Below are 16,826 nucleotides of genomic sequence, written 5' to 3' on the forward strand. Positions count from 1 at the left end.
AGTGGCAAGAAGAAAGCCATTTCTTAAAGATATCCATAAAAAGTGTTGTTTAAAGTTTGCCACAAGCCACCTGGGAGACACACCAAACATGTGGAAGAAGGTGCTCTGGTCAGATGAAACCAAAATTGAACTTTTTGGCAACAATGCAAAACGTTATGTTTGGCGTAAAAGCAACACAGCTCATCACCCTGAACACACCATCCCCACTGTCAAACATGGTGGTGGCAGCATCATGGTTTGGGCCTGCTTTTCTTCAGCAGGGACAGGGAAGATGGTTAAAATTGATGGGAAGATGGATGGAGCCAAATACAGGACCATTCTGGAAGAAAACCTGATGGAGTCTGCAAAAGACCTGAGACTGGGACGGAGATTTGTCTTCCAACAAGACAATGATCCAAAACATAAAGCAAAATCTACAATGGAATGGTTAAAAAATAAACATATACTCTCTCTCTCTCTCTCTCTCTCTCTCTCTCTCTCTCTCTCTCTCTCTCTCTCTCTCTCTCTCATGGGATATACCTCTCTCCCTCGCTCAGGCTCTGTCTGTGTTAATGGAACCTGGATACAACATAATACATTTCATTTTCTAGTCTTGGTGCGTACCAACCATTATGCATTTATGTGTAAAGAGAACTCCTGTCATGATCAGTTTCTATTTCCCTGCCACCTCTCTTTGATGACACAAGGAGAGAAAATCTGCTGTCACAATCCTCTCTACTCCACCTTTCTAATGTCTATACACTGTCTTCTTGTCCATCCTCCCCTTTCTCCCCTTCTTTCTCCTCTCCCATTCACTTTCTCTCTCATCCCTCTCCTCTGCATATCCTTCCTCCCTCTCTCCCTGCCCCTCCCCTGGTGAGCTCAATGATTCAGTGACATCATCGCTTGTTCACACCCTTCCACGCACGCACGCACACACACCATCACCCCGGCGGATACAACAGCACAGCCACAGCCGATCCCGCACGTGTGACCTGTGTTTGAGCCACTGTTCCAGCGGAGCAGGATGCCCCTTAAACAAGCAACACACATACAGTAGATGTGTGCATACTCATAGACACACACATGTGCATACTGACACGCACAGATATGGTACACATACACTCACACTCCAACTGGGATGGTCAGTGAAAATATTTTTTCATTCATTTGTAAAAGATCAGATCAGGGGCACAGTTAGCTTCATATTATACTTTTTTCTACAAATCAAACATGATCAGACAAGCAAAGTTATGTGCAAGACACTGTAATAGCTTCTCAATGTCCTTGTCATATTTCCAAATGGACTATTGGGAAATAAACAGGAGTTTAACTGAATTGAAATTGACAGAAAACTATAACTATAAGAAACAAGCTGTATTCTGTGAGTCCCAAAGGGACATCCTTTCCTGTTGTGCTACCATACTTCCTGTGTCCATCAGGGGCCATTTCTATTTTTATTACTCAACTGAGAAAATGGATTGAAATTCAATTAAGAAATCGAAAGTATCTTTATCGACAATAATGGGCCAACGCAAATTGAGGAGTTGATTTTTAGTCCGTTTCATGGATTGATTGAGTTGGTAGAGCATTGACCTTTCACAGCCCTGATGTCCATCCTCACAACCAATAGTCTATACTGTACAAATCCCTGCACTAATCAAAAATAAACAGAAATAAAACCATGTCTGCTGTGAGACTGAAAAAAACTGAGTGCAAACAAACTGGTCACTTAACATAAATAGGTGTTTTACTCTAACATGCTTAATGCCTGTTGTGTTTGCCACTGCCTATTCACCCCACATCATCCAGAAGGCGAGGTCAGTACAGGTGCATCAAAGCTGGGAGACTGAAAAACAGCTTCTATCTCAAGGCCATCAGACTGTTAAACAGCCATCACTAGCACATCAGAGGCATCTGCCTATGGACGTATATTAGGAATCACTGGCCACTTTTAGAAATGGATCACTAGCCACTTTAATAATTTTTCCGTATCTAGCATTACTCATCTTATATGTATAAACTGCACTCCACACAATTATACAGTATCTTAGTCACTTTTAAATTGTGTTTACATATTGCGTCACACATTTCATATGTATATACTGTATTGTATTCTATACTACACTACTGACTGTTCAACAGCCATCCCCAGCACATCAGAGGCTGCTGTCTAAAGACATAGATTTGGAATCACTGGCCACTTTAAGAAAATGAAACACGAGCCACTTTAATAAATGTCTCAGTACCTTGCATTACTCATCTCATATGTGTGAACTGTACTCTATACTATTCTACGGTATCTTAGTCACTTTAATTGTGTGTAAATATTGCATCACCCATCTTATATATATATATATATATACACACTGTATTCTCTACTATGCCACTGGATCTTAGTCCAATGTCGCTCTGACATATATGTATATATATTCTTAATCCATTCCTTACTTAGATGTATGTGTATTGGGTATATGTTGTGAAACTGTTAGATATTGCTGCACTGTCGGAGCTAGAAGCACAAGCATTTTGCTACACCCGCAATAACATCTGCTAAATACGTGTATGTGAACAATAACATCTGCTAAATACGTGTATGTGAACAATAACATCTGCTAAATACGTGTATGTGAACAATAACATCTGCTAAATACGTGTATGTGAACAATAACATCTGATTTGGATTTGAACAATTGCTTCTTCATCCATTTCATTGACCACATAATGACCAATCAATTATGTCTTTTCAGAGTGCAGATTGACAAAGAACGGAGTTCTTAGCCCCCTATTTGGACAGTGTGTGTGTGTGTGTGTGTGCGTGTGTATCCTGATGTGTCATTGCCGTTCGGTGGCCCACTCCCCTGACTATTAGTGTCCTTGAGTGGTTTTCGGGGATCAGTCTCTTCCTCTAATCAGCAGATTGACCTTTCTTAACAAGGGAACCAGCAGAGCCTGGCTACAACAACATTCTAACACACGGTCAGGAACAAGTTCTCACGAGGGGGGACCAAACATTACACCATACACACAAGTCATCCCCATTTAGCAATTGTCTTTGGATGTGTCCGAAGACACATGGGCCCTGGTTAAAAGTAGTGCACTATTTAGGGAATTGGTTGCCATTTGGGATGCATCATATGTGGAATCCTGCTTAATATCCATTCATGCTCAATCCATCCATTGGACAAACAAACAAAAGAAAATAGAACTGCAGTAGAATCCAATATGGAGATTGGTTCAAGTCAATCAACTAAAAGGGTTTAATCTTGTTGTTTCAAAAAGTGAATTATAACTGAAGTGAATGGTACTTGTAAAGCGATGAAAGTGTATGTTTAAATGTTTCAGAGGCCACAAACTGCAGTGTAAGAAACTGAATAAAAGCAAAAAGCAACGCAAGCAAAAGCGACGACGCCAAACTCACTTTCCACGATACAAGAATGCAGATAATGTAGCTGAAAGTAAAGCAGGACAAGACAATGAGCTGCATATTTAGCAGGGGAAGTGTGTCTTTTTCCTGCCCCAAAACAGGATGTCCTTTTAGCCAAACGTTTTGGTATTTTTATTCTTCATCTGCTGTCTGAGCATAGGGCTTCCTCTGTCCAGCCATGTGCCTTCAGGACCCTTGAATACACACATTCACACACACACACAAACAAACACACGCACACATATGCATGCACACACACACACACACACACACACATACACAAACACACACACAAACAAACATGCGCACGCACACATATGCAAACTAACACACATGCGTGCACATACACATATACCCTTTACTGATGCCCAGCGCACAAGTTCAATTCTAGCAGCCCCAGCCAAGTCCTTCAAGATCTCAGAGTGCTCTCCTGCTGTGCCTATTCTATATAGACTCCCCTCTACCCCTCTAGACTTTTAGGACTCGGTGCCGAGTTCCTGCCAGGCCTTACTGGCACGGTTAACTACCCCACTAAAATCTGATGCATCAACACAGCACTCATAAATAAACAATATATTAAAATGAAAGGGCGTAGGAAACCATCACACTCAATGCAATTTCAGATATTGGACCTCGACCTCCATTAAAAACCCAGACTACATTAAAATGTATGAATAGCCTTACCAGAGCATGACGTACCAGAGCATGATGTACCAGAGAATGACGTACCAGAGCATGACGTACCAGAGCATGACGCACTAGAGCAAGATGTACAGGAGCGTAGCTTACCAGAGCATGACATACCAGAGCATGACGTACCAGAACATGACGTACCAGAGCATGACGTACCAGAACATGACATACCAGAGCGTAGCGTGCCAGAGCATAAAGTACAAGAGCATGACGTACCAGAGGATGACGTACCAGAGCATGACGTACCAGAGCATGACGTACCAGAGCATGACGGACCAGAGCATGACGTACCAGAACATGAAGTACCAGAGCATGATGTACCAGGGCATGACATACCAGACAGAGCATGACGGACCAGAGCGTAGGGTACCAGAGCGTAGGGTACCAGAGCATGACGTATCAGAGCATGACGTACCAGAGCATGACGTACCAGAGCATGAAGTACCAGAGCAGGACGGACCAGAGCGTAACGTACCAGAGCATGACGTACCAGAGCATGACGTACCAGAGCATGACATACCAGAGCGTAGCATACAAAAGCATGATGTACCAGAGCATGACGTACCAGAGCATGAAGTACCAGGGCATGACATACCAGAGCATGACGGACCAAAGCATGATGGACCAGAGCATGACGGACCAGAGCATGACGGACCAGAGCATGACGTACCAGAGCGTAGGGTACCAGAGTGTAGGGTACCAGAGCGTAGGGTACCAGAGCATGACGTACCAGAGCATGACGTACCAGAGCATGAAGTACCAGAGCAGGATGAACCAGAGCGTGACGTACCAGAGCATGACGTACCAGAGCATGACATACCAGAGCATAGCATACAAAAGCATGATGTACCAGAGCATGACCTACCAGAGCATGACATACCAGAGCATGACGTACCAGAGCATGAAGTACCAGAGCATGACGTACCAGGGCATGACATACCAGAGCATGACGGACCAGAGCATGACGTACCAGAGAGTAGGGTACCAGAGCGTAGGGTACCAGAGCATGACGTACTAGAGCATGACGTACCAGAGCATGAAGTACCAGAGCAGGATGAACCAGAGCGTGACGTACCAGAGCATGACGTACCAGAGCATGACATACCAGAGCGTAGCATACAAAAGCATGATGTACCAGAGCATGACCTACCAGAGCATGACGTACCAGAGAATGACGTACAAGAGGATAGCATACAAGAAATTGACGTACCAGAGCGTAGCGTACTAGAACATGAAGACCAAGAGCACAAAGTACTAGAGCATGACATACCAGAGCATGACGTACCAGAGCATGACGAACCAGAGCATGACGTACTAGAGCGTGCGTAGCAGAGCATGACGTACCAGAGCACGACACACCAGAGCGTGACATACCAGAGAGTGGCGTACCAGAGCATGACGTACCAGAGCATGACGTACCAGAGAGTGACGAACCAGAGAGTGGCGTACCAGAGCATGACGTACCAGAGCATGACGTACCAGAACATGACGTATCAGAGCGTGACGAACCAGAGCATGACGTACCAGAGCATGACGTACCAGAGAGTGACGAACCAGAGAGTGGCGTACCAGAGCATGACGTACCAGAGCATGACGTACCAGAGCATGATGTACCAGAGCGTAGCGTACCAGAGCATGACGAACCAGAGCATGATGTACTAGAGCGTGCGTACCAGAGCATGACGTACCAGAGCACGACATACCAGAGCGTAGCATACCAGAGCCTGACGTACCAGAGCGTAGCGTACCAGAGCACGAAGAACCAGAGCACGACGTACCAGAGCATGACGTACCAGAGAATGACGTACCAGAGCATGAAGTACCAGAGCATGACGTACCAGAGCGTAGCGTACCAGAGCATGACGTACCAGAGCATGACGTACCAGAGCATGACATACCAGAGCGTTGCATACGAAAGATTGACATACGTAGCATGACGTACAAGAGCGTAGTATACAAGAGCTTGACGTACCAGAGCATGATGTACAGGAAATGACGTAACAGAGCATGGCGTACCAGATAATGATGTACCAGAGCATGACGTACCAGAGCATGACGTACCAGACCAAAGCTTACCAGAGCATGACGAACCAGAGCATGACTATTAGAGCGTAGCGTATCAGAGCATGACGTACCAGAGCACGACATACCAGAGTGTAGCGTACCAGAGCATGACGTACCAGAGCATGAAGTACCAGAGAATGACGTACCAGAGCATGACGTACCAGAGCATGACGTACCAGACCATAGCTTACCAGAGCATGACGAACCAGAGCATGACGTATTAGAGCATAGCATACCAGAGAATGACGTACCAGAGCATGAAGTACCAGAGCATGACGTACCAGAGCGTAGCGTACCAGAGCATGACGTACTAGAGCATAGCGTACCAGAGCATGACGAACCAGAGCATGACGTACTAGAGCGTAGCGTACCAGAGCATGAAGTACCAGAGCATGATGTCCAGAGCACGACATACCAGAGCGTAGCGTACCAGATCATGACGTACCAGAGCATGGCGTACCAGAGCATGGCGTACCAGAGCACGAAGTACCAGAGCATGACGTACCAGGGTGTGACGTACCAGACAGTGACGTACCAGAGAGTGACGTACCAGAGAGTGACGTACTAGAGCATGACATACAAGAGTGTGACATACAAGAGTATGATATACCAGAGCGTAGCGTCCAGAGCATGACGTACCAAAACATGACGTATCAGAGCGTGATGTACCAGAGCATGACGTACCAGAGCATAGCATACCAGAGCATGACGTACCACAGAATGATGTACCAGAGCGTAGCGTACAAGAGCTTGACGTACCAGAGCATGATGTACGAGAAATGACGTAACAGAGCATGACATACCAGAGCATGAATTACCAGAGCATGATGTACCAGAGCATGACGTACCAGAGCGAAGCGTACCAGAGCATGACGAACCAGAGCATGACGTACTAGAGCGTAGCGTACCAGAGCATGAAGTACCAGAGCTTGACGTACCAGAGCATGATGTACGAGAAATGTCGTAACAGAGAATGACGTAGCAGAGAATGACGAACCAGAGCATGACGTATTAGAGCGTAGCGTACCAGAGCATGACGTACCAGAGCATGACGAACCAGAGCATGACGAACCAGAGCATGACGTACCAGAGCATGAAGTACCAGAGCATAACGTACCAGAGCACGACATAGCAGAGCGTAGCGTACCAGAGCATGACGTACCAGAGCATGACGTACCAGAGCGCGAAGAACCAGAGCACGAAGAACCAGAGCACGACATACCAGAGCATGACGTACCAGAGCATGACGTACCAGAGAGTGACATACCAGAGAGTGACGTACCAGAGCATGACATACCAGAGCATGACGTACAAGAGCGTGACATACAAGAGTATGATGTACCAGAGCGTATCGTCCAGAGCATGACGTACCACAGCATGACGTAGCAGAGAATGATGTACAAGAGCATAGCGTACAAGAGCTTGACGTACCAGAGCATGATGTACCAGAGCATGACGAACCAGAGCATGACGAACCAGAGCATGACGTACCAGAGCATGAAGTACCAGAGCATAACGTACCAGAGCACGACATAGCAGAGCGTAGCGTACCAGAGCATGACGTACCAGAGCATGACGTACCAGAGCGCGAAGAACCAGAGCACGAAGAACCAGAGCACGACATACCAGAGCATGACGTACCAGAGCATGACGTACCAGAGAGTGACATACCAGAGAGTGACGTACCAGAGCATGACATACCAGAGCATGACGTACAAGAGCGTGACATACAAGAGTATGATGTACCAGAGCGTATCGTCCAGAGCATGACGTACCACAGCATGACGTAGCAGAGAATGATGTACAAGAGCATAGCGTACAAGAGCTTGACGTACCAGAGCATGATGTACGAGAAATGACGTAACAGAGCATGACATACCAGAGCATGAAGTACCAGAGCATGACATACCAGAGCATGACATACCAGAGCATGACATACCAGAGCATGACATACCAGAGCATGACATACCAGAGCATGACATACTAGAGCATGACGAACCAGAGCATGACGAACCAGAGCATGACGAAACAGAGCGTGACGAACCAGAGCATAACGTACCAGAGCGTGATGAACCAGAGCGTGACGAACCAGAGTATGACGAACCAGAGCATGACGAACCAGAGCATGACGAACCAGAGCATGGCGTACCAGAGCATGGCGTACCAGAGCATGACAAACCAGAGCATGGCGTATCAGAGCATGGCGTACCAGAGCATGGCGTATCAGAGCATGACTCTCTGATATTTAACTGATACAAGAGGTAGAGATAGACGATCAAGACATTTGTTTTCCAGCGTTAAAATAAAACTGAACTTTTCAATGCTCCTGCACTCAATTCCATTGTAATGTGAAGCCCACATAACTGTCCCTCCCCCCAGTGTCCCCTACCCCCAGTGCCCCCCCTCAGTGTCCCCTCAATCCCCAGTGTCTCCCCACCTCTCAGTATCCCCCCCAGCGTCCCCCAACCCCCAGTTCCCCCCGTGTCCCCCCACCACTCAGTGTCTCCCCAGTCCCCCGCAGTGTGTCCCCACCTCCCAGTGCCTCTCTTCCCCCAGTTTCCAATCATGTCCCAGGTCCCCCTTCTTACCTTGAGATGTGAAAGCTGTCTCCTGTCATCTTCCAGCTGCCTCTTTTTGTTCTCGACCTCTATCTGCCTCTTCCTCTTCTCCTGTTGGTGCATAGGGAAAACACAGAGTAGAGATGATATGATCACCCTAAGAAACAGTGGCAACATGTTCTACCCCTGTAGATTCCTGTTGCTCAGTGGATTGGGGCATAGTGCCAGCAACACTGGGATCGTCTCCGTTTTCTAGTAAACAGTGACATAACAGTGAGTAATCAGTGAATGGTCCATTACGGCACTAAATTCCCAGTGCAACTGATATTTGGCCTCATTTCGTTTGTGTCTTGGACTCCTCAACTGGAATAAATATGTAAAAACTCAAACTTTCATCTACTAAAGACCAGTACTAACCATATTCAAGTGTGTACAGAAATATATGTGTATTTACAGAGAGGCTACTGTCCAGACTGTCCATTCAATCTCCTCAGTAAATACAATCTACCACAGATCATAGCAATAGAGAAATGAAAGGTCCACACTGTTAGAAGAGCTACACTCCTGACACAGACCCTGTGGCTGTAGTGGCCAACTACAGATATAAGATTTACTAGGCCATTCCACTCTAGTACAGAGGAAACCATAAACATTCTCCTCCTGAAGAGCTGTCCTGCTCAACAGTTACATACTTTGGCATGTGCTGTGTCACAGTGTCCCTCCTTCAGGCTTGGTATTTTGATATGAAAGAGTTGTTTGAAAGGGCATTCTAGGCTGAATTTCATACAGTGCTGGATAAGGTGACTAATCTAAATCAATATGTGCTCTAAGTTGACTATACAGAAGGTTTGCTGGATAGAAATTGTTTACTTGAGGTTATAGGAACACATGGCATGACTCTCTTATACCCCAATATGACTTGGACTAATTCAAGTCCTTATATTCAACCTCCCAAACACACACACACACACACACACACACACACACACACACACCTTTATTTGAATCCACCAATCATATAACATCAAGACGGATTCAAACATTTAAAAGTTCTGCGATACAAGGACACATAAGGATACAAAAAGCACCTTGTCCTGCCCTTAACGGCTGAAACAGAGCAGTACCTTGCCGGTTACTTTGCCATAGTCTGAGACAGGCGTGCCATCTGAAGGCCACATACCGTAAGCCTATGTACGTGGCCGAGACTAACAAATATCAGCGCCACCAACTTGCACTTATATCCCAGGCTGTTCAAGCGCGATACAAGGGGCTGGAATTTAAGAAGCTTGTCAGAGGCCGGATCCATGTAATAATCAAATGAGCAGCCCACTTCCAAAATGTTCTTCCCACACAATAACACACACATACACACAATGAGCCGTGCATTTCTCATTGTGCCAGGCAAAGGAGGCTCTGAGGAGGAGGAAGGGGAGAACCATCCTACTCAGTGCATTTAATAAAATAAAAACAGTGAAACATTTTAAAAAGTTCGACTTTTTGGATAAAACTATACAAAATTAACTCCCGTTCAAAAGTTTGGGGTCACTTAGGAATGTCCTTGTTTTTGAAAGAAAAGCACATTTTTTGTCCGTTAAAATAACATCAAATTGATCAGAAATACAGTGTCAACATTGTTAATGTTGTAAATGACTATTGTAGCTGGAAATGGCAGATTTTTAATGGAATATCTACATAGGCGTACAGAGGCCCATTATCAGCAACCATCACTCCTGTGTTCCAATGGCACGTTGTGTTAGCTAATCCAAGTTTACCATTTTAAAAGCCTAATTGATCATTAGGAAACCCTTTTGCAATTATGTTAGCACAGCTGAAAACTGTTGTCCTGATTAAAGAAGCAATAAAACTGGCCTTCTTAAAAATAGTTGAGAATCTGGAGCATCAGCATTTGTGGGTTCGATTACAAGCTCAAATGGCCAGAACAAAGGACTTTATTCTGAAACTCATCAGTCTATTATTGTTCTGAGAAATGAAGGCTATTCCATGCGAGAAATTGCCAAGAAACTGAAGATCTCGTACAACGCTGTGTACTAGTCCCTTCACAGAACAGCGGAAACTGTCTCTAACCAGAATAGAAAGAGGAGTGGGAGGCCCCGGTGCCCAACTGAGCAAGAGGACAAGTACATTAGAGTGTCTAGTTTGAGAAGGAGACACCTCACAAGTCCTCAACTGGCAGCTTCATTGAATAGTACCCACAAAACACTGTCTCAACATCAACAGTGAAGAGGCAACTCTGGGATGCTGACCTTCTAGGCAGAGTTGCAAAGAAAAAGATATCTTTCATTCATAGGCTTGGTTGTAACAACCTCATGATGGGTCCAGGGAAAATGTGAGTATCATGTAGTAGCCTAAACCTATCGATGTTACATTGAGCTGAGTGAATGGAATATGAATGACCGTCATCCAACATGCCTTAATAGCAATAAGGCCATTTTCATAAAACATCATAAAACATAAAAAATCTTCCTTAAATTTAAACAGCACCAATCGCAACTGTGGCAGGGTATTATGTTTAAAAGATCTGGCCATAGTCTACATGACTTCGTCTCTGCTCTGTCTCCAGACAAGCCAGCTCCAAGCCAGCTCCAAGCCAGCTCCAAAAGCATTAGAAATACAATTCACAAGCCTGCCAACTGAAACCCAATCAAAGACAATCCACTTACCCCTAAACCCAGGCACTTGTTGATCAGAGAATAATTGGATAGGGTGTGAGCAATATGGTTGAAACTATCAGCCTATTGGGGGTGGGGGGACAGGGGGGTGGGGGGCAATGGGAGGCGGGGGAACACTGGGGTGTGGGGGACACTGGGGGGCATTGGGAGGCGGGGGAACACTGGGGTGTGGGGGACACTGGAGAGTGGGGGGGACACTGGAGAGTGGGGGGGACACTGGGGAGTAGGGGGACATTGGGGGTGGGAGGATAAGGTAATAAATAAGTTATTGGCTGAGCCTTTCACATGCCAATGTGATAGCCAAGTTCTTTCCATCTTTGCTCTGTGTTGGATAAACTGGCCCTGTCTGTGATTGTTTTCTCCACATCTGTCTCTGTCTCTGTTCCCCTCAGTTTTTTTTAGCACAGTATAAAGATGCATGCATTTCCTCCTTCTCTTCACTCTGCATAGAGCTGCCACTGCATAGCTTTTGACAAGGTAAGCTAGGAATCCAACTGTAACTACAGAAAGTGAGATATTTCTTATTCACACTACAATCTGATCTCAGATCAGTTCTTCCCTGAGTGAGCCAAAATAACAATGTTCCGCTAGCTTGTGAACAGGTGTGATAATGCTGTCAGCTCCTGTTTGCCCACATTAAACCTAGCTCTCTCAAATACAATGTTGTGTCGCCTTAGGAAATGCATTTCAAAACGGTCTTAACGGCACTGTAGTTACGTTTCTCTTCCTCAGTCAAAGGTGAAGGATTTAATATATCCTTGATATATCCTATATCCTTCATCACCCATAGAGTAAATCAGTGAATTAACTTGAAATGCCACATTTTTCAAGTTTAAGCCTGAAGCTACTCTGTACCTTTCAAATCTATTTTGGCCCATTTTGAATGTCTCTGAGGGATTCGGCTACTTCAGCCACACTCGTTGCAAACAAGTGTATAAACTTGAGCACACAGCCATGCAATCTCCATAGTAAAACATTTGCAGTATAATGGCCTTACTAAAGAGGTTAGCAAATTTCAACGTGGCACCATCATAGGAAGCCATCTTATGATGGATGCCATCTTTCCAACAAGTCAGTTGGTCAAATTTCTGCTGTTACTGTAAAAGTGGAAATGTCTAGGAGCAACAACAGCTCAGCCACGAAGTGGTAGGCCACACAAGCTCACAGAATGGGACCGCCGAGTGCTGAATCTTAACGCTACAACATAGATGATTCTGTGCTTCCAACTTTGTGGCAACAGTTTGGGGAAGGCCCTTTCCTGTTTCAGCACAAAGCGAGGTCCAGACAGAAACGGATGGTTGATACCGGTGTAGAAGAACTTGACTGGCCTGCATAGAGCCCTGACCTCAACTCCATCGAACACCTTTGGGATGAATTGGAACGCCGACTGCGCGCCAAGCCTAATCGCCCAACATCAGTGCCCAAACTCACCGATGCTCTTGTGGCTAAATGGAAGCAAGTCCCTGTAGCAATGTTACAACATCTAGTGGAAAGCCATCCCAGAATAGTGGAGGCTGTAATAGCAGCAAAGGGGGGACCAATTCCATATTAATGCCCATGATTTTTCAGCAGCAGGGACTGGGAGACTAGTCAGGATCGAGGGAAAGATGAACGACGCAAAGTACAGAGATCCTTGATGAAAACCTGCTCCAGAGCACTCATCACCTCAGACTTGGGCAAAGGTTCACCTTCCAACAGGACAACGGTCCTAAGCACACAGCCAAGAACAACGCAGGAGTACCTTGGGGACATATCTCTGAATGTCCTTGAGTGGCCCAGCAAGAGCCTCATCCAACCTGACAGAGCTTGAAAGGATCTGCAGAGAAGAATGGGAGAAACTCCCCAAATACAGGTGTGCCAAGTATGTAGCATCATACCCAAGAAGACTCAAGGCTGTAATCACTACCAAAGGTGCTTCAACAAAGTACTGAGTAAAGGGTCTGAATACTTATGTATATGTGATATGTTATTTTTATTTTACACATTTGCATACATTTCAAAAAAATCAGTTTTTGCTTCATCATTATGGGGTATTGTGTGTAGATCGATGAGGAAAATAAACAATTTAATACATTTAAGAGTAAGGCTGTAATCAATTTTAGAGTAAGGCTGCTCTAGCATCTCAGTGCTAGAGGCATTACTGCAGTCCCTGGTTCGAATCCAGGATGCAGCAGATCCAACTGTGACTGGGAGTCCCACGGGGTGGCGCACAATTGGCCCAGCATCACCAGGGTAGGCTGTCATTGCAAATAAGAATTTGTTCTTAACTGACTTGCCTAGTTAAATAAAAGGTTAAAGATGGCTGGCTCAGTTGGTTAGAGTGCTTAGTTTATAACACTACGGTAGTGGGTTCAATTACCATGTGGGCAGAATTAGCTAAATTATTTTACTATCGTTATGGAAGACATAAGGCTGATAGAAAGAGAGGGGAGGGGAGTTGAGGGTATAGGCAGTCTACAGCACTGGCCTTGGCTAGGTCTGTCTGTAGGTTTTTCTCATGCAGCACTATTAAAAAGGGTACGAATTAAATTGAAAGAATGAGAGAAGGAGACAGAGCGAGAGAGATGGAGGGAGAAAGAGAGGTAGGGAGAGGAGGAGAGAGAGAGGGAAAAGGGTGTGTAGAGGAAGGGGGAGGTAGAGATGGAGGCATAGATAGAGACAGGTGAGTACCTCTCTCTCCATCCAGGCAAAGAATGAATAAGGCAGAATCTTTAAAGATAATTGTGTGTGTGTGTCTCTCTGTGTGTGTGTGTCTCTGTGTGTGTGTGTGTGTGTGTCTCTGTGTGTGTGTGTGTCTCTGTGTGTGTGTGTGTGTGTGTGTGTGTGTGTGTGTGTGTGTGTGTGTGTAAGGCAGATAAAGACATAGCGAAAGATTGTTAGAAGGAGAGCAAGATAGAGGAGAAGAGAAAGAGTTTGGGGCTGAAAGACATGGGCTTAGGAATGGAAGGTTTTAATTCTCCTTCCCAGTTGGTAAGAATGAATGATTAAAACCTCAAAAGATGAATGAGCAAAACGCTCATGGAACACCCTCGGAAAGCTGAGGACATAAATGAAAGTGGATGAGGAAATCTCCAATAAAATCCATCAAACCCCAACCAGTCCATCTACAACTCTATACAAGCATATTAGGTGCTGCAATCGTTTCCCTGTGTAGTAATGTCGGAGTATGTCAATCTGTGCAGATTGTACTGTATAGAAAGTGTTTTGAGGGTGAGAGTGTAACAATGTAACACATGTGGCATGATGATCTTATCACTTACCGCTATAGCCTGGATTCTCTCCTGCTGTGACAGCCCCTCAGACATCCTGCCAGAAAGAGAGAAACAATTGAAATTAGAGAGCGAGAGAGAGAGAGAGGAAAGAAAGAAAGAAAGAAAGAAAGAAAGAAAGAAAGAAAGAAAGAAAGAAAAAGAGTTAGGGAGAGAGAGAGCGAGAAAGAGAAAGAGAGGGGAGAAGGGGAGGGAGAAACAGGAGGTAGGAAGAGGGGGAGAGAGGGGAATGAAGGAAGGGTGGTAGAAAGAAGAAAAGGGTGGGTAGAGGAAGGGGGAAAAATATATATATATAGAGAGAGAGAGAGAGGATGTTAAACACGATTAACAAGAAACCCACAAGACAATTGGCCGTGAAGACAACATTCTGAAGACACAGCCAGTCTATTAGGTTTGTGGTCTTAGATACTATGGGTCTCTTGGCATTTGAAACATGTTGATGTTGAGAAGTGTTGGTAAGGCCAAGTTACGTTTCTTCCACCCATGGTTACCTTAAATACAAACTTTTAAATTAATTTCACAAACAGACATTAACAAGCATCTCACTCCCTCTCCTTCTCTCTCCTTTGATTACAAATGCACAGGAGTAGCCCCATGTTGCCAAAGCACTGAGTCAAATTCATGCCAGTCAGTAGCACTTCATAAATCAAAAGAAGAAGCAAATCATGATACACACACTGTAGAAATGAAAGGGCCTAGGTATTTATGACTTTAAAAAATATCTCCTTCACACACAGAGACATACACCAGAGAGAGAGAGTGAGATCTGAATTTCCTCCTCCAGTCTCATTGATAGCTGTAAAATCCCTTTCCCGCTGGTCAAGCATTTTACTAGAGAGGAAACATGTATGCATCTATGCTTTCATACCTGAGGAATTCAGAACTTTCATACCCGAGGAATTCAGAACTTTCACACCCGAGGAATTCAGAACATTTGCAGATCAGTCCCATGGCTGCTTAGCTTTCCTACACACATTATTTCATAGATACACTCATAGTCATATGTGTATGGTTTATAGTCATTAGTGTATGGTTAATAGTCATGTGTATGGTTTATAGTCATGTGTATGGTTTATAGTCATTAGTGTATGGTTTATAGTCATGTGTATGGTTTATAGTCATTAGTGTATGGTTTATAGTCATTAGTGTATGGTTAATAGTCATGTGTATGGTTTATAGTCATGTGTATGGTTTATAGTCATTAGTGTATGGTTTATAGTCATTAGTGTATGGTTAATAGTCATGTGTATGGTTTATAGTCATGTGTATGGTTTATAGTCATTAGTCTATGGTTTATAGTCATTAGTGTATGGTTAATAGTCATGTGTATGGTTAATAGTCATGTGTATGGTTAATAGTCATGTGTATGGTTTATAGTCATGTGTATGGTTAATAGTCATGTGTATGGTTTATAGTCATGTGTATGGTTAATAGTCATGTGTATGGTTTATAGTCATTAGTGTATGGTTAATAGTCATTAGTGTATGGCTAATAGTCATGTGTATGGTTTAAAGTCATTAGTGTATGGTTAATAGTCATGTGTATGGTTTATAGTCATTAGTGTATGGTTAATAGTCATGTGTATGGTTTATAGTCATTAGTGTATGGTTAATAGTCATTAGTGTATGGTTAATAGGCATTAGTGTATGGTTAATAGTCATTAGTGTATGGTTTATAGTCATTAGTGTATGGTTAATAGTCATTAGTGTATGGTTAATAGTCATTAGTGTATGGTTTATAGTCATTAGTGTATGGTTAATAGTCATTAGTGTATGGTTAATAGTCATTAGTGTATGGTTAATAGTCATTAGTGTATGGTTTATAGTCATTAGTGTATGGTTTATAGTCATGTGCCTGGTTAATAGTCATTAGTGTATGGTTAATAGTCATTAGTGTATGGTTTATAGTCATTAGTGTATGGTTAATAGTCATTAGTGTATGGTTTATAGTCATTAGTGTATGGTTAATAGTCATTAGTGTATGGTTTATAGTCATTAGTGTATGGTTAATAGTCATGTGTATGGTTTATAGTCATTAGTGTATGGTTAATAGTCATTAGTGTATGGTTAATAGTCATTAGTGTATGGTTAATAGTCATTAGTGTATGGTTTATAGTAATTAGTGTATGGTTAATAGTCATTAGTGT

At 43.9% G+C, this 16,826-nt stretch overlaps 1 protein-coding gene across 5 annotated transcripts in view; it reads right to left on the reverse strand.

The window, feature by feature from the left end:
• LOC139374918 (paralemmin-1-like) overlaps nucleotides 1–16,826 on the reverse strand; it is a 65,654-nt gene that overhangs the window by 21,004 nt on the left and 27,824 nt on the right. For all 5 annotated transcript variants that reach the window (XM_071116374.1, XM_071116552.1, XM_071116281.1 and 2 more), the window contains exons 2-3: nucleotides 14,672–14,717; nucleotides 8,752–8,832 (exon numbers count right to left, since the gene is read on the reverse strand). In XM_071116374.1, coding sequence (XP_070972475.1) covers nucleotides 8,752–8,832; nucleotides 14,672–14,717 — 127 coding nt within the window. The remainder of the gene's footprint in view (nucleotides 1–8,751; nucleotides 8,833–14,671; nucleotides 14,718–16,826) is intronic.

The sequence above is a fragment of the Oncorhynchus clarkii genome, chromosome 1 (assembly GCF_045791955.1).
Source record: "Oncorhynchus clarkii lewisi isolate Uvic-CL-2024 chromosome 1, UVic_Ocla_1.0, whole genome shotgun sequence".
Lineage (NCBI taxonomy): Eukaryota > Metazoa > Chordata > Actinopteri > Salmoniformes > Salmonidae > Oncorhynchus > Oncorhynchus clarkii.